Here is a 15151-nt window from a genome sequence, read left to right as displayed (position 1 = left end):
AAAAAAAAAAATTGTTACAATAACATTTATTGAATACTGTTTCATTTCCCAATTATTTATTTGGTTGCTTATGATTGAGCCTATACCGATGATGCTACTCAGATGTGTTCCAATGGCAAAGCACCTGGAAGTTACGGGACTCAGCAAAATATCATGACATACGGACATATGAAAGTTAAAATAATGAAAATAAAAATTTGATGCTAAGTTGGGCACTTGCTTGTACTAGATTCTAGTATAGTATAGACATCATGAGACACCAGCAGTTTTTTTTAATGTTAAATGGGATAAATGTTAAAATTGAAAAAATTCCATCCAATAACTTAATTCCAAGAGTCAAGAAAAGAACACCCACCCAAGGAACAGCAAGTTTATCAAAAGCAGAAGTTGAGCACCACATCTTACATTAAGCATTCTTAGTTGAGAATATAAATAAAAGTTTCTGATCAGTTGTAAACACTACAAAAAGTCCAGCTGAACTGGGATAAACTCCAGCTGAACCCAAATGCTATTTAAGATCAGCCTCTTGAGTTGCCGTAGTTGGAACTCCTGTAATATTAGTTCTCGGGAGAGTAGCAGATCTCCAGTGCATGTTCACACCAGCAGCCTTAACTCCAGATGCTTCTGTCCATTAATCTACAAATCAGAGGAGGTGACACAAAAGGGCTTCACGATCTTGTGTTCTACCGAATGGAGACTTTGTACAGAATGTGGGCTTCACAAAGCAAGTAGGAGATTGGAACTATCAGAAAGAAGCCATTTCAATTCTAGATTCCTTATACCCTGAGGATAATGCCAACACAACAGACTGGAATCCTGTCCTCTGCCCAGAGTTCCTGAAAATGTAGAAAAGGATGTCTGTTAAGGCTAATGGAACCCCAAACAAGCAAAATAATTTTGCTGTGCTAGTTAATATTTCTCAATGGAGCTTACTTTCACTTAGACCTTTGGCTTTTTTTTTTTAATTCCTTGTTAGGAAAGGTAGTATACTATAGTTTAAAAAAAAACTATAGTCTTCTTGCTAGAACAAGAGGTAAGAGATCTAGGGTTGGGTCCCCACTTTGCCACTTGATCTGGGATGAGTCATTCAGCATTTGTGAGTCCGCTTCCTTTTCTGAAAAAAAAAAGGGTATTTAGAATGGATGGTTCCTAAACTCCTGTATGGTTCTAATAGTCTTGTTCAAATGTAGATAGGTGCCAACTCAAGAAAATTAAAAATGCAAAACTTTATACTTATGAAACTGGTAATTCACTATTCATAATGGTCCTTGCTGAGTCATTCTTCACTTAAAAATTCCTGAAGAATTTCCCTAAATAGTAGGAATCTCTAGTGAAACCAAACCATGATGCCAAGTACAAATCTCCAACTCTTTTTTATGAATAAGGAGTCTCTGATACACACATGGTCCAGGAAAAGATCTCTTCTCTAGACCATGACATTTATGAATAATATCCTATGGCAGCCCCAGCTCGAGTGTCTGTGTGTATGTGTGTGGTGGCAAGAAGTTAGAACTGTTGAATCCTGATTCAAATGCAGTGCCAAACAACAGCAGATTCCACGAAAATCATTTGCTTGGAAAGGAAATAAATCATGACTTCACTGGACACGTGGTTTCTAAATCTCCAGTTCATTCTTGGTCCCAGGTTCTGAAATCAGAACTAACATGGAGAGGCTGTTCCATGAAGTCGTGCAGTCCTCCTTTCCCCTTTTCCTTTGCACTACCTCCAGAGATTGCATGGATCAATGGCATTATTCAAAGCTTTTCAGTAAATACGAGCTCAAACCATTTTTCCTCCAAAATATGTCCCACTGAAAGTTTTGCTTCTCATCTACCCAAGAGTGTGTGTGCTCCAGATGTCTCTGAACTCTCAGTGTAGGATGTGGTGCAGACTATCCCAGATTGCCTTCCGTGTCCTGAGTCATCCCACTGAAAGGGCACTCTCTACTCTAAGACTGACCACCAATTTCTACTTCACCAATGTGGATTGAACAACTTGCTTTCTATCACTCGACTGCTGATTCAGGTAAGAAAGAGGAAGGGAAAGTTACAGACAGTGGCTCTTGTTTACACTCAGTGATTCCTGTGTGTGTGTGCTTTCTTGGATGACATTTCTCCCAATACTAGCAAAGTTCTAACATGCCCACTAAAATGGGGCCCAGTTTCTACTGAGCACATTCATGTGAGGAGCAGTTTTTCACTTAATTTTCCCAACAGCTCAGATGGTTTACAGTAAAGTTTTGCTTTCTTGTTACAGGTTCAGAAAATGGTCTTATACAGAAGCAGCGAACAAGTCGCCGAAGATGTCAGCAACCCAAAATGTTGAGTAGCCCTGAGGACACCATGTACTATAACCAGTTAAATGTAAGTTCAAAGTGGCCATAAAGCTGTTTTACTGGCTTTGTTTCTAGTTAATAATTCTGTTATTAATACCTGCTCCAGCCCCTTCAGCCCCACCCCCACTCTCCTATGCTCTCGTCTTGAACATGTGCTTAGGCTCTTTATCTGTTGCTTTCATGTCAGGATGTCTGCCTTCACGGTGAATAATTGATGTGGTTTATCAAAGACGAGCAAGATGCATGCTTCATCAGGCTCACTTGAGCCCTTTGATCAAAAAAATTATGCTGTGACTTCTGATATTATCAGCATCTGCTTGCATTCAACACAAAATCACTTTGAATTAAAAATTAACGACTTGCTGCTTTGCTTTGACTGTGTGTTCTTGGCCCTCTCCACAGGGAACTCTAGAATATCAAGGGAGCAAGAGGAAGCCAAGAAAACTTGGGTAAATATCTGTCTTCTTAGTTCTAAGCAACTGTAAACAGAAAGGGTCCTTTGTGATATTACAGAAAATGCAAACTTTCCAGAGAGGCTTCTAAAAATACGCAGTGGGGATATCACCACTATTATTGACATTGGAAACTACTTTTCACAGTAGCAGGTACGTAAAACCTTGAATCTATTATGTCTGAAAAGGCTGAAATTACCACCTAAAGGCAAATGTTATCTCTCACAATTAACCCAGGGAATTGTGCATTCCTCATAACTGGAGATGTAGCAGATTGTATAAAACCCTCCCACAAATAAGAGCACTCCACACAGTGCAAAGAGGCTGCTTCCCCCACATTACCCTACCCCTGGGTGTTAAAGGCACACAAAGGAAAATTTCCCCCAATGGTTAGATAGAGGACACTAAGGAGTTTGTGGCTCATTTGATTGTTAGCATTTCAGTTGAGAATAGCAGCGATGCAGGTAATTGGTTACTAGCTTTGAGAACTGGAGGGGGCAGGAGGGGAACTTTCTCATCTTGAGGAGAGCAGAGACAGAGAAGTTAATTCACATAAATCAAGTTGCAACAACTTTCAGGCACCACGAAATTAGGCCTGTCATCAGTGTGTGACCCAGAGGTGAAAGGTTTTGTGCATCAGACCCCAGTTCCTCTGCTAGGAGAGCCTGAGCTTCCCTAAGCTGCCCTTGCCCTCCAGTATGGGGAGCCAAACCTGTTTACAGTACTCACACAACTTTAGCCGTCCCAGTGATGACTATAGCATTTGTTTTATTTTTCTGCTGAAAACTCTTTCTTTGTTGCAGCCAAATCAAAGTGCTTGATGGGGAAGATGAATATTATAAATCTCTGTCACCTGTGGACTCCCTCCCAGAGGAAGACAACTCAGCCAATCCTTTCTTTGTTTCCTCATCCTCAAAAGGAGCACCTTTTGCTAGGCACTGAGCTGTACTTCCTGTCCCACAGATCTGTTGAGCGTAAGCACAGTCATGGTAATTGACTGACTGTCAGTTACTAAGAAAGCACTATAATGGGGTCAACTTCTTTGGACATGTGGTCTGTACCGGAGCCTCACTGAACAATTTTCAGATTCCTAGCCATTTTCTCATACCAATCTGCAGTGCAACATGAGCTGGGAAGTTCTTCCCTTCCTAATGCCATGGGTCTCTGTGGGACACTGAGCACACTGCCACTGCAGCAATAGCTGTCATTTATGCTCCCAACATCTAAGAGGGTAACACACACAATCTCATCATAAGAATTGTGAATGTTTATATTTCTTTATTTTCCTTAAGTCAATCCATACAGAATCTGCCCCTGTGAAAATCCAGGAGTCTCTTCCTCCCCACCTCTCCACTGCATCCTCCTTTCCCTTTGCTGTTCTTTCTACCTGCCTGCCTCTCCCCATGGTCTGGGCTCCATTGCTGAGGGTTCCCATCCTGAAGAAGTGCATTCAAGGTCTCCTAGGCCAGAATAACTTTTAGTGTTTAGGGGGAAAGAACTAAATCTTTCAGATTTTTTTCTATGAGAGAATGAACCCTCTCTTGCTAATTATTATGCTGATAAAGATTTGCCTCTTTATTCCCATCCACCCCCATCACATTAGCAATAAAAAAAAAGAGAGAGAAAGAAAACTTGGACCTGTCAGAGTCCATGCAGGTGGTTTAGTAACTCCATTCTCTGGGAAGCTGGCTCCACTGGGCTGAAAAGGGCCATAGGGGAAGGATCTGGTCTTGTCCACCTGTGTGTGCACAGAGCTGGTGTAGTGCCTGGCACAGATGGACATCCAGTAAATGCCGACTCTTGAATGAATGGAGAGGCATTACTTAGTTACAGGAAAGTTACTTTCAATTTTATGTTATACAGGACTAATCACACTTTAAGCACCATAAGCTCTGATTTTTCCCTGGAAGTTGAGCTAGTCCTATCATAATGATGTCATACCATATATTGTAATACTCAATATGATTCAATACAAAATTTTTTTTGACTAACTACTCTATGCAATACAATATGTGAGGTTGCTGTGTGATGTAAAAAACCCTACAACACCTTTTCTCTAGAACAGATGTTCTCAACATTTTTCATACTCCAAAATACTTGGCAGATATTACACATGGGAATACCCAGATTTTGAGAAAAAAAATCAGAGTTTTAACAAGGAGAATTTTAATAAGCATTTTACAAAAAGGAAATAATGAAGTGTGACATCAGAAATTGTAATTTTATAAGAAAAAGAAATAAATATAACCAATTATTCAATATTTAAACTTCTGTTTTTGAAAAATGAGTCTTGATTTTTTTCCCAGATCTTCACTGCAGGCTAATGTTTGTAAGGTTTGTTAGAGCAGAAAAAACACAAATGAACTTTTTTTATTGTTTAAAAATTAATATCTAGGATATGTAGATTTTTAACATTGTTATTAAGATAAGTGTTTTTTGAAATTTCACTTTTATCATTGATTCATCTACTTTTGATTTGATAATAGCTGCTTTTCAAATCGTTGGATAGAAAAGTTCATAACTTCCTACTTGTCTGTGTACAAAGTAATTGTATACCTGTCTTGTTTCTAAAAAATGTATCCACAAATAAAGTTAAAAAGGAAATAGAAGTGATTATAAAATCATACTTCCAAAGCTCTGCAACAATTGGTCATTACAGCTATAACTCCTACCAGAACTTAAGATAGAGTATGCACTATCAGCTATGGCATAGATAAGACAGACTGTAGGTACTATTCTTGGGCTAATCATAATGCCACACAATCAAAAAGCAATTCTTAAATCAAGTAGAGGAGATGATACAACCTGAGATTTCATAAATGTCTTATTAGATTTATCAAAGTGATATGCACAAGGCAAAAACAAAACAAAATCATAGTCCAGAGTGTTTATAGTGGAAAGCAATCTTCTTCTCCCTGTCCTAATCTTAGTCCCTTCCCCAAGGAGCAGCCACTTTTTATTCTAATTCTAATTATTTTAATGGTTTCCATCAGGTCTCTGAATAATTTGCTTCTATCTTCTTGATATATCACTTTAAATAATATCTACTTTCCCCATCTATGAAAGAGTTGCATTTATCTCAATTCCACCTCCCCTCTCTTACTTCATCCAGTGTTTAGAATTTTATGTTTAAATTTATGTTGATTATCTTTTAAATTAACTTATATAATTAAATGCCTATTTTTTGTACCACTGACTTTAGCCAGTACTCTACCAGGAAGCTAGCATGAAGGAAACCAACAGGCTGAAGGACAATGTCAAGACAAGCAGAATGACTGAGCCTGGGCAAAATACAGATAATTCTGGAAGCAGAACAATTTTTACAGCTTCACTGCAAACCCTTGGTGTTCATGTTCTGCGCTGCTCTTCTTTCATTTTGATTCATCTGCAAAAATGCCTCCACTCACTTTCTAAACTTTCTTTTTTTTTTTTAAATGTAATACATATACAGAAAATGGTGCAAATCAGAAGACTCAGCTCAATAAGTTATCAGAAAGTGAGTATCTATGTAACCACCCCCACAGTCTGATAAGTTATCAGAAAATGAACATCTATATAACCACCTCTACAGTCAAGGAGACTGTAAAGTCTCCCTCACGCCCCTCTCCAATCACTACTATCCCCTCCCATCTCCCCAAAGACAAGCCTTCTCATGACTCTTATAGTAAACACTTCCTTGATTTTCCTTATAATTTTACCACTAAAATGCATTCCTAAACACTAACATGCATTTGCCTTTTGTAGTTAGGTTTTGGGAACTTTATATAAATGGAATCAAACATAATTTGGGGGTCTTATTTCTTTTATTCAATATTATATTTGTAAGATTAATCTATGTTGTAGAATGTCAATACAGTTCATTTATTTGTATGACTGCATGAATTCCAGCATAAGAATATGACATAATTGATTTAGCCATTCTACTTTTGATAGACAAATATGAATTGTTTCCAATTGGGGGCTATTTTGGAATTGCAATTATGGATGTTGTTGTACATGTCTTTGCACGTATATTTGCATGCATGTCTATTGGCTATAAACCTAGGATTAGGATTGCAGGGTCCTAAAGTACATATATCAGCACTTCAGTAGATAATAGCAAACTTTTCCTAAGTGATTTTACCAATTTACAATCACACCAGTGGAATAAGAGAGCTTCCATTGTTCTACAGTCTCATTAACTCATGCTGTTAGTCTCTTCATAGGGGCACTCTGATAGGTGTATGGTACTATTCACTGTGATTATAGCTTACTTATCATTAATTAATAATGACATTGGGCACATTTTTATGTGTTTAGTGGTCGGTTTCGATACCTTCTTTTGTGATATACCCATTTTTATTGAGTTAACTATTTTTTCCTTTTAAGTTGAGATACGTATTATATATTGTTAGTTATATGTGTTACAAATATTTGTCACATTAGATGGCTTGCCTTATCAGTCTCTTAAAGTAACTTTTGATGAAAAATGTTTTTAATTTTAACATAGTACAACTTATTAATCTTCCTTTTTGATTAGTTTTTTATGGCTTGTGAAGAAATCTTGTCCTATACCAAGGTCATAAAGATATTTACCTTCAGGTTCTTCTGGAGGCATTATTATTTTTTCTTTTACATTTGTATCTTCCATTCAAAATTGATTTTGTAAATGCAGTACAAGGATCAATTTCCATGTTTTCTATAATGCATATTCAACTATCTGGAACACATTTAATGAAAAGGCCATCTTTTTCCTACTACTCTAAAATACTACCATTTACATGAATCAAGTGATCATGGGTCTCTTGATTCTTATTCTGTTCCATTGATCTGTTTGTTCCCCTTGTCTTAAATATTGTACCTTTATAATAATCTTGGTATATGACAGAGCCAATCTTCCAAAATTGTTTTTCTTCTCCAAAAGATCCTTGATTAGTATAGGCCTTTTGCATATTATACATTCAAACAGTCAACTTCTGGGGTGGGGTGAGATTGCTGAGATTTTTCTTTGGGATTATCTTGTATCTTTAAGTCATTTTGGAAGGAATTATCATGTTTATAGTATTGAATTGTTCAATCCATGAACATTGTATATCCTTCTGTTTCTTAGTTATTCCTTCTCTTTTCTCAATAATTTATAACCTTATGTGAGAAATATTACACATATTTTGTTAGTTTTATTCCTATGTATCACATATAACTTTTTATTATTTATAAGTTGTTTTCTGATTTTTGTTTTCTATTTATTGCTTCCTATAAACTAAATGTTTATGTCTCCCCCAAAATTCATATGCTGAAACCTAATCCTCAATTTAGCAGTGAGGCCTTTGGGAGCTGATTAGGTCATGAAGATGGAACCTTTATGAATTGGATTAGTTCCTTTACAAAGGAGAGCTCAGAGAGAGCTTGTTTTCTTCTTCCACAGGTGAAACACAGTGAAGGGAGACAGCTTTCTGTGAACTGGGAAGCAGGCTGTTACCAGACATCAAATCTGGTGGCACCTTGATTTTGTACTTCCTAGCCTCCAAAACTTTGAGAGAGAAATTTCTGTTGTTTAAGCCACCAAGTCTATAATATTCTGTTACAACAGACTAAACAGACTAACACATTGCTCTTACATGCAGTTGACATTTCATATTTGAGATCCATCAACTTTGCTAAATTTACTCATTCATTCCAATAATGTATCTGTAGATATTTTTGGATTTTCTCATACACAAGTATACTCTCTGCAAATAACTATAGACTTTTTCATCCTTTTCAACATTGATACATTTTTTAACTGAACTGCCCTTATCAGTAGCTACTGCTGCATTATAAGCCACCCAAAATCAAGCATATTTCTCACAAGTCCCACAAGTTGGCTGAATATTTCTGCTTATTTGAGCTAGTCTTGTCAGGGCTCACTTGTGCATCTGCAATTAGCTAAGCAGCTTTGCTGATGTTGGTTGGGTTCCTCACATATCTATGCCCCAGCAAGGACAGCTGGGATGAGTTAGTTCTATTCTACATGGTTTCATCCTCCAGTTTGCTGTTATCCCCAACAGCAGTAATAGAGTCTCCAAAAAAGAAAGAGAGAAAGAAAAAAGAGGAGTGTGTCTCTTTAGGCTTAAAACTGGCACATTGTCAATTCCACCATATTTTTTTCTTTTTTGGGGGTTATCATTAATCTACAATTACATGAGCAACATTATGGTTACTAGATTTCCCCCATTATCAAGCCCCCACCACATACCCCATTACAGTCACTGTCCATCAGCGTAGTAAGATGCTATAGAATCACTACTTGTCTTCTCTGTGTGGTACAGCCTTTCCCATGCCTGCCCCCTAAATTATGTGTGCTAATCATAATGCCCCTTTCTCCCCCTTATCCCTCCCTTCCCACCCTTCTTCCCCAGTCCCTTTCCCTTTGGTAACCATTAGTCCATTCTTGGGTTCTGTGAGTCTGTGATGCTGTTTTGTTCCTTCAGTTTTCTCTTTGTTCTTATACTCCACAGATGAGTGAAATCATTTGGTACTTGTCTTTCTCCACCTGACTTATTTCACTGAGCATAATACCCTCTAGCTCCATCCATTTTGTTGCAAATGGTAGGATTTGTTTTCTTCCTATGGCTGAATAATATTCCATTGTGTATATACACCACATCTTCTTTATCCATTCATCTACTGATGGACACTTAGGTTGCTTCCATATCTTGGCTATTCTAAATAGTGCTATGATAAACATAGGGATGCATATGTCTTTTTCAAACTGGGCTGCTGCATTCTTAGGGTAAATTCCTAGGAATGGAATTCCTGGGTCAAATGGTATTTCTATTTTTAGTTTTTTGAGGAACCTCCATACTGCTTTCCACAATGGTTGAACTAATTTACATTCCCACCAGCAGTGTAGGAGGGTTCCCCTTTCTCCACATCCTCACCAACATTTGTTGTTGTTTGTCTTTTGGATGGTGGCGATCCTTATTGGTATGAGGTGATATCTCATTGTGGTTTTAATTTGCATTTCTCTGATGATTAGTGATGTGGAGCATCTTTTCATGTGCCTGTTGGCCATCTGAATTTCTTCTTTGGAGAAGTGTCTGTTCAGATCCTCTGCTCCCACCACATTCTTTTAACCAAAGTGAAACTACAAGGCCAGCCCAGATTCAAGATTGGGTAAATAGAATCCATCTCTTGATGGAAAGGGCTGCAAAGTCAGTTACACTACAAATGGCATGGATGGAGGGGGAGAGAGAGAGATTTGGAGTCACTTTTTAAATTAATATGACACACTGACCTGGCTAACATTTCCAGTACAGGCTGTAGGAGGGCTAATAGTAGGCACTCTTGTCTTTCCCAGTCTCAAAGGAAAAATATTCAGTGTTTTGACACTAATTATATTTGCTGTTCCTTTCTATTCCTAAGAGAGTTTCTGCCTTAGGAATTAAGGAAATTAATTAGGAATTAAATAATTAATTTCCATTTTTTTGTGGATATTTGATTTTATCAAATGAAATGATGAAATTAACATGTAAATTTTTAATTCTCATAATATCCTTATTTGTCTTTCTTTGGAAGAGTTTGTGTAAGAATGACATTAATTCTTTCTTAAATTTTTTTAATTCACTAGGGAAGTTATTTGTGCCTGTATTTTCTATTAGGAAATGCTTTCATTGCAGATTAAATTTCTTTAATAATTTATGGCTTCATATTTTCTGTTTCTTCTTATGTCACTTTTGGTAGGTTTCATTTTTATGAAATCTGTCCATTTCTTCTACATTTTCAAATTTGGTTAGAATTGTTCAAAATATATCTTAAGATATTTTTAATATTGTAAAAGCCATAGTAAGATCCCTTTTTCATTTGTGATGGTAATAATTTATATTCTCTCTTTTTTTCCTTGACAAGTCTTACCAGCTTTGTCAATTTCATTAGTCTTTTAAAGGAAACACTTGATTTTATCTTTTTCATTACTTATTTGTTTCCTATTTCACTAACTTTTTATTTTGTGCTTATTATGTCCTTTCTTTGGCATGATTTGCTGTTACTTTTTTCTAACATCTTGGGATTTTAAGGCTTCCTTTCTCATATATCCACTTATACTCTAATCTTCCCTTCGGGAATTAGCAGCAACATACAGGCATTTTTATCGTCATTTGGTTCAAAATATTTTCAAATATCCATTATGATTCCTTTTTTGACAAATGAGAGTTTCAGAAGCTTATTAATTCCTAAATATACAGGGATTTTCTCTTAGTTTTATTTTTGAGTTCTAGCTTAATTGTTCTTATAACCAGAGAACAAGCTCAGTATGACTTCAAGACTTTGATATTTATTGAGACTTTGTGACTGAGCATAAGGTATTTTTGATAAAATGTTTGTAAATATTCCATATACATTCAAAAATTAAGTATACTCTGCAGTCTTCTCAGTATTCACAGAAGGTCAATTTGTTCATTGGCATCTCCATGCTTACTCATTTGTTGACTGCTTTTCTATCTGTTGTTTAGAGAAGTATGTTAAAATCTCCAATATGATTATGAATTTGCCTACTTCTCCTTTTAACTTTGGCAAATTTTTTCTTTGTATAATTTAAGGATAAATTAACAGATAAATATAGACATTTTTATCATCTTCTTGTGGCTACCCAAGAAACTACAGTATGTACCCTTGACTTATCAAAATCTAGTCTTTCTTGATACTTTTACCTATTTCTTAGAAACTGAAGAAATCAAGGACCTTAAAATATTATATCTGTCCATATTATATATTCCTCCTTTATTATATTGCCACTATTGTGGTGTGTTTTAACTTCATATATATTTTAAATCCATAAGACATTATTATTGTTCCCACTGTTCTTCATTTCTTCCTAGATCTCTTCTCTTCTCTTCTGGGATTCATTTCTTTCTGCCGAAGGAGAACATTTCAGTGTGTGAGTTTGTTGCTCTAAGTTCTTGTTTAACTGAAAATGTCTTACCCTAATTCTTGAGGGATATTTTTGATGAGTATATAATTCTATATTGGCAGTTATTTGCTTTTAGGATTTTAAAGATAGCACTTCATTATCTTCCAGATCTCATTGTATCTGGTTGAAATCAGTGATAAGTCAAAATGTTATTCCATTGAAGGTAATCTTTTTCCCTGATTGCTTTGAAGGTTTCTTTATCTTTGGTTTCTAGAAGTTTTACTATGATATGGTTCTCATTCATGTTTTCTTACTCTCTTGGTTGTTATTTATTGCTTATTGGAAATCATATCTGCAAAATTGTTTGTCAAGATAGTTTAAAACCCAGGATAATATTCCCTTCTTCCATAAAACAGTAATATTAGCCAGGGACATGAATTAATCAGGACCACTTTAATCCAGCTTCAGAGCCTGGAATAGTTTGAAACTGACTTCCAACACCTATGAGAGCAGTCTACATCTGGTACACTATTTTCAACAGTGGAGCTCTTTGCACTCCCAAGTCAAAGTATGTGTGTGTGTGTGTGTGTGTGTGTGTTGGGGAGATAAGTGTTTAAAATGCCAACTTTTGTCCCCTTGGCCCCCCCAGCTGCTCAGCCTCACAGCTTCTTAACTGAGTCTTCTGAAATTGCCAAATGCCTCCCAAAAGAAAAGTTGCCCCAGATGCTGAGTTCTTATCCCAGAATTTCTGTCTTCTACTAGATCTTGGTTTAATATTTCTTTATTATTTCTTCCTAGCTTTCCAGTGTGTCCCATCAGGTGTATTTTAAATTATGTACTAATGTACTATTAGCCTCAAGGGGAGAACAGTTTGAATTACCCAGTCTTTTATTATTGGAAGTAAATGTTTTCTTCTACCCATATTTCATCTTTCAGAAATATGTTGAAATATCTCTCCCCTGATGATTTCATCTTCTGTTCTCATCACTATTTTGTATTTGTTCCCTTTAGTTCTTCTCTACTTCCATTTAAAAAAGGTCTCAGGAAATAGGAATCACAAATGTGTGCATGCTATATCTGGCATGTTGTAACCTGTCCTGCTTAAAATTATTTTTAAGTAATCATTTACAAATATTCATATTTGAATTATTATTCTTATAATAGCTTTATTGAGATATAATTCACATACCTACAATTTACCCTTTTTAAGTATACAATTCCATATACGTGAACTAGTATTAAAAATAAATTACTCCACACCTCACAATTAATTTCCAGATACTACTGTTCTAAGACACTATAGTTGAGCTCATCTAGGAGCTTACAAAGTAGAAGCAGAAATGTGACAAATGCATAGTCAGATCAGATGAAGGAGCATAAAGGAATGTTTTGTGAAGGCATCAGTATTTAAGCTGAATCTTGTATGGCAGGTAGAGCAGAGATGGGCAGGGGTAGAACAAACTGGCATCCTGTAAAGTAAAACACAAGGGCTGGTACCCTTGGTCTGAATTAGAAAAAATGTCTCCCTGCCCTCTTCGAAGCACTCTTGTGCAACTAGAACAACAAGTGTCTTGAAAAAGCCCAATCAGACTGAAACAGCAGGAAAATTAAGGTCTTGTCTGGTTTGACTGGAGCATAGAGCACTAAAAAAAAAAAGGTCAAATCAGAAAAATTGGTTTGTGGAAAACTTTGAATGCTATGCTTAGGAGTTTGTACGCTATCTACTGGGCAACAAGAAACCACCAAGGATTTTGTTCAGAGGAATGCTCTGAACAAGCTGGGACTTAGAGAGAGCTTGTTAGCTGTATTGTGAAGGGGAGAAGTGAGAGGCAAGATCAGCTGGAAGACTTCAGTGGGAGTTCAGCAAAAGGTAGTTGAAGCAAGAATAGAAAGGGCTGTGAATTCAGTACATCTTGCAAAAATATTTTCATGTTGGGTCATGAGGGTTAGGGAAGGAAGGAGTGGAGGAAGGATAAATTAAAGATGATGCCATGCAGAAGAAATGGGTTGAAATCTGGACTTTATCTGCAATCTGTTGCTGGGTGACTGGAACAGTCACTTTAGTCTCCTGTGGCAGCAGACTACTTCCCCAGGAACTTGATGGGAAAGGAAGGAAGGAAGTGGACAGGTAATTCAAGGGGGTTTGTAGGATTGCCTAGATTTGTAGGATGAAAACAATCAAATGCTGAAGAGAAGGATAAAATTAAGTTTATACTAAAGATAAGAGAAAGTAATTTTGCATGCTAGTGAAGTTGGTGAGAATAAAAAATAAAAAACCAACATAACTGGACTTCAGGTATTTATTAATCATCAAAGCAGTCTTTGAAAGGTGGTTTGCTCAGAGCTGTGTTTGTTGGTTTTTCACACTGCTTATTTTATTTGTGGGATTTCATAAGGTATTTACTGCTAGTTCCCTCATGACAGTTAAAATAAACTTGAAGACTGTAATATTACATATACCACTTTTTTTCAAAGATCTGAGATTATTCCTAGGAAAAATATTTGGGGTTCCTTTATATTAATTACATATGTTGCCCCCTTTCTATGTAGCCATTATTGAATTATGTTAGTCTTCATCCTAAGTCAAATATGTGAAGTAGAAATTCCAAAGAGATGTTGAGATATTTCCTCTTAAATATTTTCTTATTTCTATCTATAACTCACTTACAACACCATATATAATCACACCCAGTGGTTTGAGTCATTTGACCCACTGAGGATCTCTCAAGAAAGTCATGGACTGGTTATTGATCAAGTTAATTGGTTAAAAAACTGACCTGGTCATCAGTTCAGGCTGTGTCTCTGTGTAGACTCTAGCTTGGCTGTTTTAACCATACTACCCAGTTAAATCAGTTTTCAGTATACTCAACTTATGTTAAAGGCAGAGAAGGATTTTGTGCATTTACAGATGACACACATGAACCAGTGACAACCTGTAAATAAAATGAGATGTTAGGGAGCACCTATGCTTAGTTAGTTAATTGGGTAATGCTTCAAACTTATGTGAGCCTCTGGTATTTACTGTTCTCCAAACCAGCCTCTTGGTCAATGACAGTAGAGAATGCTAGTCTTTGGAGTCACACAGAATGCTTTCTTCATTCACACTCTTGTGGTTTTACTAGGCTACATATCATTCAAAACAAAAGGAGGGGAACAGAGGAAATGGATTAAAGGTGGCAGCGTGAGAGGTGAGACAGAGGCTTCCTCCTAAAACCACATATAATATGAAAATATAGTTAATACAATTAATCCTGAAAGAGCAACAGGAAAGAGTACTGTGCCAAACTACATACACCTGGAGAAAATAATAAATCTCACGGAACAGGGTAACATACCAAAGCCATGGCCCGGCAGGACCCAAGCCCTTCCCCAACCCAGGCTCACCAGCAGGAGGAAGAGAAATGGAGCAGGGAGGGAGTGGAGGCCTAGGACTGCTGAATACCTAACTCCGTAGATCTGCTCTGGGACCACAAACCTACATTTCATGGTGCTTGCATG

At 36.7% G+C, this 15151-nt stretch overlaps 1 protein-coding gene across 1 annotated transcript in view; it reads left to right on the top strand.

The window, feature by feature from the left end:
• MYO3B (myosin IIIB) overlaps nt 1-5908 on the top strand; it is a 487104-nt gene extending 481196 nt beyond the window's left edge. Inside the window, exons 32-34 of the mRNA XM_057503926.1 lie at nt 2257-2363; nt 2738-2784; nt 3591-5908. Coding sequence (XP_057359909.1) covers nt 2257-2363; nt 2738-2784; nt 3591-3729 — 293 coding nt within the window. The 3' untranslated portion in view covers nt 3730-5908. The remainder of the gene's footprint in view (nt 1-2256; nt 2364-2737; nt 2785-3590) is intronic.
• The last annotated feature ends 9243 nt before the right edge of the window (nt 5909-15151 follow it).

Source organism: Manis pentadactyla, chromosome 6 (genome assembly GCF_030020395.1).
Source record: "Manis pentadactyla isolate mManPen7 chromosome 6, mManPen7.hap1, whole genome shotgun sequence".
NCBI lineage: Eukaryota > Metazoa > Chordata > Mammalia > Pholidota > Manidae > Manis > Manis pentadactyla.
Note: the sequence above shows the minus strand (reverse complement) of the source record. Positions and strands in the feature narration are given on the sequence as shown.